Here is a 16,729-nt window from a genome sequence, read left to right on the forward strand (position 1 = left end):
AAAACACATTGTGTGTTATTTATTTAATTTCATATATTTCATTATAACAGGTTAGTATTTTGTCTTTCCTTCCTTCCTCCATTTATTTTGACATTTGGGACCAAAACAAAGCCTTCTGGCTGAACATTGTCATTTTTAGGAACCTTTTCAAATGCCGAACATGGAAGTTGTGTGTGAGTTCTTCCTGTTTTATTTTGGAAGCATTACATTCAGGTCCTCACGAGTGGCCCATTATAACAGGTCCCTTCTTTTTACATAAACTAAAATAATCCTGAAAAAATAATCTTAGTCCTCACATATTCTGATTTCGGTTTTGTTCTCATGGATTTGACCATTGAAAATCCAACCAGTAAAGGGTTGTCTGTGCAGCAGAAAGAGGAAAGAAATGTCTGTTTTGAAAATGCAAATATGGCCATATGCACTCTCCTTTTTTGTCCACACTTTATGTTCACACACTGTTCTTTACTCCCCTCCTCCTCCATCTACTCTCCTTTTCAGCTTTCTCCCACCAGTAATAGTTTTTCTCCAGGTCTCATTTTAATGTGGCTGCAGTGCCTTTCTTCTCCCAGTGCTCATTTTTTCCCCCTCTTCTCTTCTTCCTCTTCTTCCTTCCCTCACCCCCTCCTTTCTTCTTCTTGTTCTCTGTCCTTTTTGAAGAATCTGCCCCTAATGAAACTAAATAGTTTGGTGGGGAGTTTCTTTGGACTATGTGTGCGTGCTTGTCTTGGAGTGTGTGGGTATGTGTCATGGCCGAATTGGCTGGAGTGGAGATCAAAGGCAGTCTCTAAATCGAGTGTGTGCGTGCGTGTGTGTTAACGAGCAAGAGAAAGACAGCTCTCTGAATTGCATCACAAGAGCTGATCAAGCCATCAGAGAAGAAAGCGGTAACTCACTTACACTTACATACCTCTCCTGAACACATGTACCTCTCCTCCTTTCTCTCTTTGTTATATTGTTCACGTTTGACCAAGTGGAAGTGTCAAATGTTTTTCATGTCCATCCTCTAACACTGGTGTTTTGCCTTTTTTACTTTCTCCCTCGTTTTGTTCTGCTTTATGAATAAAATACAGAGAACAAAGTATCAAGTTTAGAGAACGTTTAAAAATTGATGCAAAACAAAGGCATTGTGACTCAACAATGATGTGATCTTGGTCACAATGCAGAATGGTTATGTAGGATGCATCATGATGTCTGCGTAACTCAAGAAAAAAATAGACTCAAAGTCAAAAAGGACCTGCATATTTGTTCAATGGTCCGTTTCAACAGTATAGTTATGACACTTAATTTTATGCATAGGCCTAGCCAATGTCTGCTGGCTCCAGCTCCCTGGCTCAGGACAGTTAAAACAATCAGGCCTCTAAAATCACTTCACTCAGAGTTTTTATGAAGGTAAAATCTATCCATTGAAGCCCATTTTCTTTTTGTAAAGATGAAAGCGTATATATAAATGCTGTTAAGTCGATCCTTTTAAAATGAGAGTCTGTGGAGTTTGGTTTGGTTTTTAACAATAACAAACTCGTTTAGTAAACAAAGAAAGAAAGAACAATGCAATAAACAAAATATTCTAAATAAATGAAATAACAATTAAGACCAGAAATTAAAGTGAACTTTTTCAGTCGGAGGAAGTCTGAAACATGGAAGCCTTAGTGATACACAAAGGATATTAAAGAGAAACTGATCTGACTTTTTTAATGCATCATTTGAAGTATTTGGAACAGTACTGAGGAAAATTAATCGGTTGATTAATGAAAAAAATTATCTGGTACATGGTACAATGACCTGTTACAAACTGCTTGCATTGTATTTTAACAGCTATTTTGACTAACAACTGTTATCACTGGACCTGCACAAACACACCAGTCTATCTGGAATAAGCTATAGTGCCTCAGTGAATGTCTCCACCTTAACCCCGGCACTTTCGAGAACTTTCTCAGGAAGCAGTAGTGGAACTAACACAGGCCATAACTTCTAAAGTGAGTTCTGTTTTCTTCAAAAGGGGGCAGGGAGTTGATCTCATGTTCTCCGTTTCTCTATTACTATGTCCCTCCGCCGCCTCCTCTCTCACCCCCTTCACCTTTTTTGTCTCTCTCTCCCCAGCAATTATCCTGTCTATTTAAAGGGCAGAACCTTCCCATCATACTCGTCTGTCAGAACGACAATCTGCTCTGACTTTTGTGTGCATGTCCCCACTCAACCTGTTCTACCTGTCCTACTGTACAAGTGTCCTTTGTTAAGTATACACACCGGCTTACACACTGTGCTGAGGGCAAATTGTTAATTCAACTATGGAACCACAGTTAAACAGAACTTCAAAAGTCAAACACACTAACGTATTTGCTCATTATTAAAAAATCAGCTGAATTTTAAACGCACACCTTTGTTCTTCTGCCACATACTCAGTACTTCAAAACAATATTCTGTCGTATACAAACCATATGAATTTGTTTTTCATGCAAAATGTCTCCTGTGTCATTCACACATGATTCCACTGCTGCTTCAACTGTTAACAAGTAAGAGATACCAAAAAGATTTTGCACATACAGTATGTATAAACAAAAACTAGATTTTTATGTTCTCGAACCACAGATCATTTTGGCTCTGTACACCACCACGGTGGATTTTTAATCAGACAATTAAGGTATGATTGAAATTCAGACTTTTCGCTTCAATTCAAGACATTTACCAAAAGTACTGCTTTTTTATACATAGCCCACCACTTTCAAGGGCTCAAAAGTAATTGAACAAGCAGGTTGATGGCCAGGTGGGCTCGTTCCCGCATTCACTATTTAATGACACATGAAGAAGATATAATATCTGAATTGATTCCACTTTTGAACTTACAGTTCATTGCGCTTTTCTAGATCTCTCAATGAGGACTAGAAATGTCAGTGCAAGTTAGGGGGAGTTCGTAAGTATGAAAAAGACAAAATAAACTCATCAGAGAGACAGTAAAAACGTGAGGAGGAGACAAATCAATAATCTGGTACTTTCTCAAAAACAGGGAATACACTGGCCAGCTAAGAGACACCCCAAGTCCTGAGAGACCACAGAAGACAACAAAAGTTCATGATAAGAAAAAATACTTCACAACATCTAACTAAGTCAAGAACACTTTTGACATTGTCAAAGTCTTAAATCAAGAGATGCCTTCATGAATGCATATAGAGAGGATTTAAAACAAGATTTAAACTACTAGTTACACTCGAGGCTAAGAAGGGCAAAAACAGCTTAAAGAGACCGCACAGTTCTGAGTAATCGTCAAACAGATGAAACCAGGATGAACTTGTAACAGAATGATGTCAAGAGAAACATATGGAGGAGGAGAGAAATGGCTCATGATCATGATTATCTCAGTTTGTCTGATTACGTCTGAGCTCCTGACAATAGGAGACTATGTATAAAAAGATCTGTAATTTCTAAACCTTTAATGGAATACTTATGTTAAACCCCTTGAATTAAAGCTGAAAAACTTCAATCTCATCTTGATTATCTGATTTAAAATCCACTGTAGTGCAGTATTTGTAGCACCGGCTATTGTCCAAATACTTACGGACCTAACTGTACTTAAAACCTCAGACATAACCTTGCACACCACTCCTGCATCTTTGCAGTTGCACATAAACACACACTAACACACAGGTGCATAAGCCGCACTCCTGCTCAAATTCCACGCCGACATCTCTCAAATTTATATTTATGTACATATAACACACACATACAGGCACACACAGACCCCTATCATGGGCACGCACCCGTCGAATCATAATTAGGCTGTGTCCTGGTTCTTTGATAGCCATGTACAGTGGCTCTTCTTTATCTTTATCAAATGCATTGATCGCTGTGGGCCTCGCACGCCCATTGATCCGCGCACTCTGTCTGGAGCCAGCCGATAAGCTCTCCCTTTCCCTCCCTCCCCTTCTTCCTCTCTCACTCCCTCTCCCTTCTTTTCCATTTCTGTTTTTACCTAAATTTGAGGAAAAATATTAGATTTATTAATTTGGTAATATTGTCAAAAATACTGGCATTGCACCTTTCAGTGGAATTAAGCCAAACAAAAATCTCTGCTCTTTGTTTAGATGGGTTTTTTTTTAAACTGGAAAACCACATTTCCCATAAATCCCACTCCTTCCTGTCACCAAGAGGATGATGATGTTTGTTCCTTTCCACCTTAATCTGCTCGCTCATCCCAGCATATAGAGCTGTAAATACCTGCATTAGCTGTGTTTTACTCTGAGGATAACATTCCAGAAAGGATCTGGGAAGACTGGCCTTTCAGCATCTTTGTAGATGTTGAAGTATTAGTTATCCATCCATAACCTTATAACCTCATCTGTAACCATAACTTCATTATATTTGTTGTTGATTAAGTATTGCTGAGTCACCAGATCTTATATATTTAGGTGTTAAAATGATATGAGCATACTATAATAGATCATTTTAGTGTTACTGAAAATATAACAAATATTTTGTAACAAGTAACAGATTGCTGTCTAATAAAATCTAAGTTTCTAACTTTAACAATTCTTTGCATAGAAACTATTGAAACTATAGTGGACTGTATCTGTGGGCATTCCTGTGTGGTTGCTTGAAGGTTCATAAAGATGCTTTCTGTATTTAGTGATGTTTCGACTAATTTGTTGCTGAATAATTATATGTAAATGACATTTCTTGTTGTGATTATCATAAGTAGGCACATGGTGATATGGTAACAGAAAATCAGAGTTTAACAACTAGCTGATTTCTACCTGAATCTCTGTGGCTTTTAAACATTGTTGAAGAGTGTGTGATTACATGACTATTTGATTGGCTTGGTGTGTGCATGTGTGTTCTGTGGTTCTTTAGTGTGAGTGTGTGAGTCTGGACAAGATAGAGACCTAAAGCACCTCTTGACTGTGAATTAGCCTGTCATGACAAATGTCTGGAGCTGCATGACTGGCTGCCAGACTGGCTGGCTATCTGGGAGGTTGGCAAACCCTTTTAGATAGTGATTGTGTCCGCGTCCCTTAGTGTTGGTGTGGGTGTGTGTGCGTGGCATGACTGTGTGCCCACGCCAGGTCTCTGTACATGACCAGTGGTGCGTGCCCTCCCTCTCTCCCTCCCTCCCTCTTTCTACTTGCCCAGAAAAGAGCAACCAAGGCGACAACCTGCTCCCCTTGCTCAGACAGAGCTTCCAGAGCGGAGAGAGGTCCTCACTCGACGCCAAGCCCACAGAGGAACCCTCTGTCTCAGACTCGCACTCATCCGTTCAGCCTCTCTTCCACTGGATGTTCCCAGCAGTCAGTGGAAGACAGTGGAGGATTGTTCTTGCTGTCGCCATTTAAAAAAGAAAAGTCTCTATTCCTCCTGGGTTTCCATTCTTGAAGCTGTGCTGCCCACCGACCACCAGCTGACAAGCTTTCTCCTCTTTTTTCATTCTTGCTTTTTCATCCCAGCTTTGATCACATAATGATTTTTCTGCTGCTTTTATTTTTTCTTTTGTTTTTGGTGTTTTGCTTGTTTGTTTTTTTATTAAGTTGCATTCCCGTGGCTTTTTGGATCCACCTTTGTTGTTGTCTTGTCCAACCAAGTTAAAGCACTGTTGTATCTATTGCCACTTTCCAACTTGGAAGTACTGAGTGTAATCACCACTTAATTTTAACATTATGTCCACTAGGTAGCATTTAATCTCCACATGCTCAGCTACTCTTCCCTAAACTTCTGGCATATTGTGTTGCTACAGAACAATGAGTTGTAATTGGAATTGCAGCAGTGGTAACACTTGAGTGGCCAAAATAAATCTCAACAGGTTTTGAGAAAGAATTAGAAATTTGACAGTAACCAGAAACGACCTCTCCTCACCCAAGTCTACATTATTTAGACCTTTAGACCATCAAAAGAGCCTTTTTTGACCAAGTGGGGCAACAAAACATGTTTAAGTCTTATTATCACAACCACTGTTTATTTCTCTTTAGCATTCTGAAGTTTTTGTGCAGACTCTTAAAGAAAGTCGTCTTATACTCTTCATTGTTAATTTCTTAACGTTACCAACACAGAATGCACATACAGACATCAACGTCTGTAAAAGTTAATGCCACAAAAGGATTTTATATGACAAACTTTGTCTTTCTTGTCTTTCACACAGTTTCACATTTTTAAAAAAGCCCTTCCTCTCCTATCCTTTGCCCCCTCACCGACCCACCACACACACTCTCTCGGTTCCTTAGCTGAGGGAGCCAGGCAGTGGTTAGATGCATTTTATAGTAGCATAGTGTTAATCCTTGCCTCTGGATAGGCAAAGTCAATTTCCCATTTCCTGTCCCCAAAATGGCTAACAACAATAATGCAATGGGATGTTTTTATGGAGTGTGTGTGTGTGTGTGTGTGGGGGGGGGCTGTGTGGGCTATATGTCTATATAAAATGGTACAACACACACTCTTGAACTGGTAGTTGTCCATATCTGTAAAGGCCAGATTGTGTATCGGAACCAGTCCATAGCCAGAAGGCCGTTAGTGACATTACTGTTTATTTTGCATTTATAAAAAGTGGGAGAAGCATGCTTCTTTAACATAATAAAAAGTAAGGATGGAAAGTATAAAGAAGAAAAAGCAGTTTCTCTCTGTGTGATACTGTTATGAGAATGTGACAAAACAGAAAACACCTATTTGGGATCATACCGTGCTACATCCCAACGTTTGACACAAACAATATAGAGGATGGACATAGTAGTATCACCCACGTTTAACGTTCTGTTGGGAAGTCTCAATCTTGGTTGTCGCTATTATTGTTCTTTTGAATCTACAAGTCCACAGAAAGAGTTGAGTCTCTCATTAACACGCTCATCAGTAAAGACGTCAGAGTTTCTTTAAGGCTCAGTCCAGCCATTCTACAGATGACCTTGGTTTCAGCTATACTCTTTCCCAGATATCATAGGTGAAGGTTGAAATGTAGATGGATTGGGCTGTTGGCTCAGCTTTCTCTTCTTCACAACATTTGGGTACAGTTCCCTGATAACTGCTGACGCTGCACCAATCCATTGGTCCACCTGTCATTCCACTTTCTTATCAATCCTGAATAAGACCCAGAGATACTCAAACTTGCTTAGGCTCCCCTTTATCCTCCAACCAAGAGGGACCATTTTGAAATCTGAAAGTCTTCTGTGTCCCACAAACAACTTAATAACTGTTATGATCATGGCACAGACCAGATATAAAGCATTTTCTTTTTTGTGTTTTACTGATTCTCCCTCCCTTGTTTTCACGTAACAACCTACGTGTGTGCTATTAGACAAATAATAAACAGCTCTTTGTTGGTTATAACGCCATAAGCAAACTAAATTGAGTCTGGATTCAGGTACTTATTTTATAATTTAGTTATGAGGGAAACATTTGCAGTTGCAGATGTCATTTCTGATGTCTATATCCAGAGCTAAGTTACAACATCAACCCCCTTGAAAGGGTTTTTCCTGCTCACAGTTAGATGACTTTTGTGGGTGGCTCCACCTGAGGGTAAAGGTAATGATTTTGGATTTGACCAAAACTACTTTTTCTTTTATTTTATATATATATATATATATATATATATATATACACACACATTGGGAAGATGGCCCCAACTGACCGAGTGCTCAGTGAATACCTCAGGCAGCAGAAACCCAAGAAAGAGGAGGGAGACGAGGAACCATCATGGAAGGACAGGCCCCTGCACGGTATGTACCACCGGCAGATAGAGGAGGTGGCTGATATCCAGAAATCCTACCAGTGGCTGGACAAAGCTGGACTGAAAGACAGCACAGAGGCACTAATCATGGCAGCACAAGAACAAGCTCTGAGTACAAGATCCATAGAGGCTGGGGTCTATCACACCAGGCAAGACCCCAGGTGCAGGCTGTGTAAAGATGCCCCAGAGACAATCCAGCACATAACAGCAGGGTGCAAGATGCTAGCAGGCAAGGCATACATGGAACGCCATAACCAAGTGGCCGGCATAGTGTACAGGAACATCTGTGCCGAGTATAACCTAGAAGTCCCGAGGTCAAAATGGGAGATGCCCCCAAGGGTGGTGGAGAATGACCGAGCTAAGATCCTGTGGGACTTCCAGATACAGACGGACAAAATGGTGGTGGCTAACCAACCGGACATAGTGGTGGTAGACAAACAGAAGAAGACGGCCGTAGTGATCGATGTAGCGGTTCCGAATGACAGCAATATCAGGAAGAAGGAACACGAGAAGCTGGAGAAATACCAAGGGCTCAGAGAAGAGCTCGAGAGGATGTGGAGGGTGAAGGTAACGGTGGTCCCCGTGGTAATCGGAGCACTAGGTGCGGTGACTCCCAAGCTAGGCGAGTGGCTCCAGCAGATCCCGGGAATAACATCGGAGATCTCTGTCCAGAAGAGCGCAGTCCTGGGAACAGCTAAGATACTGCGCAGGACCCTCAAGCTCCCAGGCCTCTGGTAGAGGACCCGAGCTTGAAGGATAAACCGCCCGCAGGGGCGTGCTGGGTGTTTTTATATATTTATTTTAAAAAAAAACTTTTCTTATCCTTAAGTACATTAACCCCTTGCTAACAAAAAATGGTTAAAATCATTTTAGTAAGTAATTTCATAAATCATTTTATTAAAAAAAAAAAGGTAGGGATTTTCCTATGAAATGCTTTTCCTTTTTTCCTCTACTTAGGAAAAACTGATACATGTAACTACTAAATGTGTTTTATAATGGGTAATATAGTCTAGACATCTAATGTTTAAACAGTTCATAAACAGTTTTCAGGATATATTTGATCCTTTTCCTGTTTGTTTAGTTTCTTGTTCCTTTTTTTAAGTGCTAACAAAATATATTTATGGATTCCTTGCTTTGTTAGATACTGAGACCTGGGAGAGAAGTATTTTTCTTTAAGTAGTGTCATCATTTATTTTTCTGCTTGCTCTTTATCTCTCTCTCTGTCTTCTTTTCTTCTGCCACTGCCTCTTTTTTTTTTTTTAATCACTCTCTCTCTAAGGTGTGTTCCCATCTCCCTGTGGGCATCCCCCTGGGCTCTCTCTCATACACATACACAGAGTGCATTAGGGTTGCTGTCATTTACAATACAACCCCATTGTCCCCGTCAAACAATGGCTACAAACAAACAATTGACATGGAAATGGAGAGATGTAGCTCATTAGCGGGCGCTGCTTGTTTTGTTAATGGATAAATGGGCGGCTTCAATAGGCCAGCCCTAAAACCCCTGCCTCAATATGGAGAAGGCTGATTAACAGGAAACCACAGGGAGGGAGAGCAGTGACAGAAAAATGCAGCTTCATTCTCCCCTGGGTCGTATGTGGCTGTGTTTGGGCGGGGGGGGGGCAAATTTAGGACTTTGTGTGTGTTTGTGCTTAAAGATTGAGTTGTTGGAAAGATGAGTTTATGTTAACTTCTGCTGCAGTGGCTTAAGTCATGCAGGCATTTTCATGTTTATTAAATTCAGTCAGTATATTCTCTTATAACTTTTCCCATCTGTTTTCAGTGCCGTTCAGTTGCATTCACTCTTGTGTTTTTCTGGTATTTTGATCTACTTTTGGTCCCCTATTTTTCTGGAAATCACCCGCTGACATTCCTGTCATTTTAAATTACCTGTCCAGGATGTTTGTTTACTACTGCCTGGTTACTGTATGTAGTGATGGCCTGCCCAGTGAGGGTGCTGCTTGGTGGGGTCATCATCTGTTAAGTGCTTGCCAATTGACATCATCAAGGTTTTCGTGTGTGTGCGCGCGTGCGTGTGTGTGTTATCAGGGGGATCAGATTGGATCGACCTGAAAATGGCATTTCTGCCATTGCTGTGATGGTGACAGCTCAATACTGTATCTGTCTAGAGCCAAGATGGTGCGTGTGCCTATCTCTGTGCTCCTAGCTCCATAACGCAGTGAAAGGTGTACATGCTTTTCATAACAAAACTTTTTTTTATTATTTTTAAGACTTGTTTTGTTTACGTTTTAGGGCTTGGTGAAGTACCAGGTGTGTACAGATCATAGTTTCATGCATGATGATTTTTCAGATGCGCTCAAGTACCATCATGAGTGCTTTAGTCAGCAAGGAGTAAGAACAACAAGTAGGAAATTTACAAGTAGGAAAACATCACTGAACGCAGTGATTTCTTAAGCATAGGCAGTTTATTACACTAATAATTGCGCATTTATAAGGTTACACCATCATTGCTGGGTAATACTAGCTAGTTAGGGTCATTGAGGCTGAGCAGTCGCACATAAGTATAGACCAGTCGGTGACCTTCTGGCAACCTCTGGTTGCTAGGGGAAAATATATATTCTCAGTTTCATTGTCACAGGGTGAAAATGGCTGCAAAGCTAAACCTAAAACATCCTTGCGATTGATTTGGTTGCTAGCGGACTGCAGAATATATACTTTTCTCTAGCAACCATTGGTTACCGGGGGTCACTGACTGGTCTCTAGTCTACTGGTCGCCTGCGTGAATGGGGACTTCCCGCCACCATTTGCAACCAGTTGGGGCATACTTATTTTTCCCTCTGACTGGTGTTTGCCAGATGATTGCTGACTTGTCTCTAGGCCAAAGAGTGATACAATAATATCAGAATCATTTTTATTAGCCACGTTTGTATACACATAAAAGGAATTGGGCTACAATTATTTCTTTACTCTCAGTGTATGTAACAGAGTAGACGACAGACAATACTGACATCACCATATCAACATACAGTAACAACATGTATAGCATGTTCAGGTACAGAGTGCAAAGATTTTGGAGTAAGTTACCAATTTAAAAAAAGGATGGAGAAGTAGTTACTATATATACAGTGTGCATATGGCATGCTTTAATTCAGCGGGCTTATAAAGCCCTAAAACAATGATAGACCATTAAGCAAAGCAGTCATATATATCTAAATAACAGTTATAACATCAATACCTTCTTAAAATGATGCAATGATGTGGAAATAAATGCGTGATTTTTTTTTTTCTTTTTGAATATGTATCTGTCCAAAAGTCCCTGAGAGTTTTTTTTACTCATGTGTGCAGGAGCGGGATGCTGAGCGGCGAAGACAGCTGAGAGAACGAGCCAGGCAGCTGATAGCCGAGGCTCGATCCGGAGTCAAGATGTCCGACATGAGCCTGCTGGATCCATCAAGCAGTGGTAAAGGTGGCAAGGCGGGCACTGCTGGAGGTCAGCTCACACAGCAGCAACAAACATGAAGTCTTGATAGAGAGATCATTTCCAGTCGCACTTTATTTATCCACATTAGCACACTTTCAGAGTTTTGTTAAAAGCATTTGTAATTAACTAACATTCACTAATGCTCATGGGCTGTAATACAAAAGAAATGTCACAGTAGCATGCTTTCGACATGCACTCACTTTCTTCATCCACACATGCTAAGACACACACATTTCCATTATGCTCTCTAAAGGGGTTCTACTTAATCCTCAGAGAAAAACAAAATGTCATTTGACAACAGCCGCGGGTCTAAAAAGCACCACCCTTATATTCAAACAAGCAGTTTGCCCTGCAAGTCCTCCCTCGTCTCGTTCACCCAGTAATTGTTAATCAACACAACGCATTGTGTGGCCAAATTATGCTCAAAACACCAGACACTTCTAATAACAGCTTGCAGAGGTAGCAAATGCTGCCCGTGTGCATTTCCCACTGCTTTCCATTTCCTTGAAATTGGGGTTATTATCGTAATGACCATTATCAGGCCTCCAGAGTCATTTGTTTATGATTCCTCAACATTACACCCCTCTTTCTGGTTATTCTCTTCAGGTGGATCAGAAAAGGGAAAGAGGAGACAGCTGAGGACAAAAAGTGAGAAGTGGAAAAGACAGTTAAACTAACTTGTGTAGTTGTGAAGAGGACAAAGAAAGACAAAGTGTTTGACTGATTAAAAGCAAAAGAAAAGTAGAGAATATTGAGCTTTTCTGATGAATTAAAAGGTTTATCAAAATGGTTACCAGTCAGTGGTTTATCGGCTAAGCATTGATGTTCTTGAGATGATTAGACAACAAAAGATAGGTCAGAGAAAATACCTAAAAGACTGAAAATGGCGATGCACTTCTTTTATGCTCAGAAAAGAAGAAATCAAAAACAAATAATCCCTTAACGAGGAGTAAACATTCAGCGACATGTTGGGCAGAAGAAGAGGAGACGGACAGTGAGGCAGAGGGCGGGTAGCACTTGATTTATTTGCTCTTTCAGCTTTTCTGAATTGGACTAATTGTTGATCTCATTAAAAATGGAGTTGGAGGAAAGAACGGAACAAGGGAACAGGAGGAGGAGGCGGTGGCGGCGAGGAGAAGAGAGAAATGCTGTGGGCTGTGATACACAAGGCCTGCCGAGCAGAACGGCTAATCCTAGCCCCTCTCTCTCTTCCTTCTCTCTCCCTCTCCTCCTTCAGCGCCATTGACAGTCCTTTAAGTGCAGCTCGGGCTGCCCGCAAAGAAACTTTCCAAACTCCATCACCATGGCCTCCCATTAATTAGGCCTCAGCCAGCCACGCAGGAAGGGCGCTTGCTAGCACGCTCCACATCGCAGCTAGCAAATTAGAAAAGGAAAAAAAAACACACACACACAAAATGCTGTTATGTTGACTCCCTCCTCTTCTTTCTTTGTTCTTGGTCTCTCCCCCACCAAGTAGTAAATAACGGAGGAGGGAGCTTGCAACACTGTGTACTGATTATATTGTTTTAATCCATGGTGGGTTATCCATGCAGTTCCATTTGAGTTTCTTCTAACGTGCTTTTCTTGTTTTGTTCCTAATGTGGAGACACTGTTGTTTCTATTGAGCCCCTGTGCAAATTTAATAGAATATACACTCATGTTTTTGTGGTTTTTGTTCCCCCTTCGTCTTTTATCTGGAAAAAGAAAGGCGGGTAACAGATCCTTGAATTGGTGGAAATTAAACTGGGGTCTCATTTTCACTTTGTGTGTCAGATATTTTTGCGAGCAGGCACTAAGCCCACACAGATCGATGTACTCAGAGACCTTTCTTCTCTCTTTTGGAGTTTGCTGCATTTTCATGCCAATAAATAAACGTATTAACTAGTGTATCTGTGTAGATAGAAAGAAAATGTGCACAGAGCCCTAAAACTTTCCATGAGTTTTCTGCAAACAAAAGCTATCATAATATATTTACTGTTGTTTTGAGAGCACAATGTGGATGGAGATGGTTAACAACAGGATCCTAACACTTATTCTTATCACAGACTAATATTATCACAAACTAACCAAATGTCTCTCTCTGTACTCCTCCTTTATTCTATATTGTGTTCTCTTAACAACTTTCTATTTTCTAAACTTCATCGTTGCCCTTTTTTTCTTTACATCATCACCATCTCCTTTTTCTTCCTTCCTGCTCATTCTGCTCCTTACTTCATTTTTTGCCTCCTTTCTACTGTCCAACTCCATACCTACAGATGTTTTGGACGGAGTCAGACGTCATCATGAGGATGTTGGTGTTACTGGTGTAAGGGGTGAGGATGAGGGAGATGTGAGGGCCGAGGAGGAGCAGTTCCACTTCGGTGGTGATGATCATGCTGTTGATTCCGCTGCCACATCTGCATCTGCACTGCCTACTAACCTGCTGCCACTGGAGGCTCTTCCAACTACTTCCAGCACCCAGGGCCCCCTGGAGCTTACTAACCCCAGCTCTGAGCTAACCTTTTTGGGTAAAATAACTGGCTGACGCTGTGCAGTTTTGCATGACTCGCTGTCTTCTTTTATTTTTCTAACTAATTCATGACCTGCCTGGACATTCTTTAACATCCCTTTTAGTACCTAAATCCTCTTTGCCAATCGTTCACTCAAGTTACATTGAATTACACTGTCTTCAATTAATTACCATTTTAACCTAATATCTAACAGATAATGCATTTCCAAAGATACTTCATTTTTGATTTACCAGATAGTGAGAAGTTGTTATCCATCTTTTTGTAAATTTATCCATTAGATTTTGTGCCTGTAGCTCTCCAACATGATTTTAGGTCCCAAACATAGCTGAGAAGAATTTACTGCCCAAACCTAACCCAGAAGACTTTAGTGCATAAACCTAACCACTGGTTTATGCACTAGTTGTAACATTTATAACCAATGTGCTGGTTGAGCTATGTAGGTATTTAATTATTACCAGGCTGCTCATTCACTTATTTTTTCGTTTAGTCACTTGCCTGAGCCCAAGCTTTTCATCTTTTCAGTTCATTTCCACAAACTACTCTTCACGCACTCTAACTTAGTAGTTTGAAGCTGCCATACTGTCGGTGTAAAACTGTTGGGGTGTTTTTATGTTTTCTTTTATAATTAAAAAAAAAAGTAATTAAAAACTCTGAAAACTGCTCCCTAGACATAAACAAAACAAAAAATATCTTCAGTAAAGCATTTGCTCAAATCTTCAGAGGTAAACTAATTACTTTGTTTGTATTTCATTTACTTTATTTGCCTCTTTAATTTCCTGTCGATGTGAGATAGGTGAGAGTACAGTGAGGGGACCAGAAGAAACAGACATTAATAAAAAACAGACAAATGCGTCCTCAAGCTTTGAAGTTCAGTATCTCTGCACTATTTTTGTTTCACAGTTGTGTGTAAGGTTTTTTTTTTTTTTTTTTTTTTGCTGGTAGTAATTTTTATGTAGTCTTGAAAGCAATTGATTGTGGTGATTGTAACACTAAGTGGCTGATACCACTGTTTATTGTGTTAATATTTCCACTGAAAATGGGAAGTCAAGGTTATTCAGCCTACCTGCTCCATTGTGTATATGTGGTGTATTTGTACGTTTGCATTCAAAAGCATGTGCCTGTGCTTGGCATCTGTATACATGCATCCTCACACTTGTGTGTGTGTGTGTGTGTGTGTGTGTGTGTGTGTGTGTGTGTGTGTGTGTCACGGGGGGAGGTGACACATGAAACGGTCGCCCTCCTGTTCTTTCATCTTCTTCAGTGCAGTGCTCTGGCCTGGCAGGGGAGCTGTGGTTACCAGTCCCTGGAAAATAAAGCTGTTTGCAGCTACTGGCAAGCAGAGACAGAGAGGGAGGGAAGGAAAAGGTTAAAAAACAAATTAAGAATGGGTGGAGGTAAAAGTAGGAAAGAAGTCAGATTGAGAGACAGAATGGGAACGAGATTATTAGATTGAGAAATATTCTAGGAGAAAATTAGTGCAAATGCATTTTAACATGTTAAGCACATGTTAAACTGGTTCTTCAGCTCCATATTTTTTATTTTTGAAGATCAAAATCACCTTCATTTATCTGTGAGCATAAGGGGTAGGATTAGACTACATGTACACTCAGAACCTGGGCGATAATGCAAACAGGATGTAAGACTTCCTACTCTTTCCACGTGTTTGTGTATACTGTATATGTTGTATTCTCACATATGTTTGTTGTGTATATATTCCTTATCTGTGGGTTTGCCTTAGTGTGTGGATGTTAGAGCTGACTAAGTCGCTTCTCTTTTTTGGTTTTTGTGTAAGTGTGACATTGATATAAATTGTAGAAATAACCCTCTTATTGCTTATCAGTTTGTCCCTTTCTTTCTCTTCAGGTACAAACAGTAAGCATGTGGATCTGAAGCTGAAGAAGCTGGTGGAGGTCAGCCCAAGAGGAGTCACTTCTCCTTCATCCCCGTCTTCCACCTCCTCCTCATCGTCACCCACCGCCTCCTCCTCTACCTCCCCGCTCAGCCCTGCAGAAGGACTGGAGGTACGCTGACCTCAGAGCACCTACTCTCTAGTTTTTTTACCTCTTTCCTTTCATCTCTCGTTCTGTTGTTGTGTGTTTGTGTGTGTGTGTGTGTGTGTGTCTCTTCCACCTTTCTCAGCACACCATCAAAGACTTAGTCCAATCAATTAGGTCCGATTGACCCCGCTTGTCAGCCGGCTGAGTCTTTGTAGACATCAGTCACCTAGACCACTTCATGTAAGACCATAGTTTATCCCCCTCTGTCCATTCGAGTCTGTTTCCACGAATCATGCACACACAGACAGACATCACAATGCTCTACATAACATGTAGCAGTCCCCTCTATTAAGCGTGACCTTTTCAGATAGTCATATATATATATGTGTGTGTGTGTGTGTGTGCGTGCGTGTGCGTGTGTTCGTGCGCGTATAGGTTGGGAACAGGGGGTTGTTATGGCTACTTGCGTCTATAGCTTCTGATGTGAATATTGAGTCAACAACGCAGTCGGCCGGTTTGAACATCTGTTTAATTGATTTTGAATGTCAAGTAGAATAAGGTGAGTATGTGTGTGGCTGTCAGTACAAGCAAAACCCAGGGTGTCTTTGATCATCGATTCACATAAACACCCTCTTGTGTTCAAAGCCTAAAAGGCTTAGTCCTTTATGGCCAAAGGAGTGCGTATGCGTGCGTGTTACCGCTTGACCCTCAGAGAGGTAAAATTATCATTTGGTACATTCCTAACTCTTCTCATAGCACTTTACCCAAAAGTGTATTTACATACTCTATTCACATCTGATTTGAGCTCCATCACTATCAGTGCAGTGGGTCTGCTGTGGCAATCATTCTGGGGTATCAAATATGAAACCAGTTGGTCAGAACCAGCTTTCAGAAGGGTTTGGTTAGCATTGTTGTTATTGGTGTGTTGATGCAGTACCAGCATTGCTACACACAAATTAAAATGTAATGAAAGTTAAAAACGTTTTTAGATCTAGATAAGTTATTTGTTAAAAGGATATGAAACACTTTTGCTGATTAGTTATAAAAATGTAACACGTGAAGCATTTGTGCCTTTTAAATCTGT

General features: G+C 40.6%; 1 protein-coding gene across 2 annotated transcripts in view; it reads left to right on the forward strand.

Moving 5' to 3' along the window:
- The window catches only part of ehbp1 (EH domain binding protein 1), a 175,490-nt gene that overhangs the window by 115,853 nt on the left and 42,908 nt on the right, over nucleotides 1-16,729 (forward strand). Inside the window, exons 17-19 of one of the 2 annotated variants that reach the window (XM_085369657.1) lie at nucleotides 11,003-11,147; nucleotides 13,394-13,450; nucleotides 15,512-15,669. In XM_085369657.1, coding sequence (XP_085225783.1) covers nucleotides 11,003-11,147; nucleotides 13,394-13,450; nucleotides 15,512-15,669 — 360 coding nt within the window. The remainder of the gene's footprint in view (nucleotides 1-11,002; nucleotides 11,148-13,393; nucleotides 13,451-15,511; nucleotides 15,670-16,729) is intronic. The other variant, XM_085369656.1, reaches the window with a different exon arrangement.

This window comes from Diplotaxodon limnothrissa, linkage group LG13 (genome assembly GCF_057381915.1).
Source record: "Diplotaxodon limnothrissa isolate DT_005_m linkage group LG13, D_limnothrissa_male_GT1.1, whole genome shotgun sequence".
Taxonomy (NCBI): domain Eukaryota; kingdom Metazoa; phylum Chordata; class Actinopteri; order Cichliformes; family Cichlidae; genus Diplotaxodon; species Diplotaxodon limnothrissa.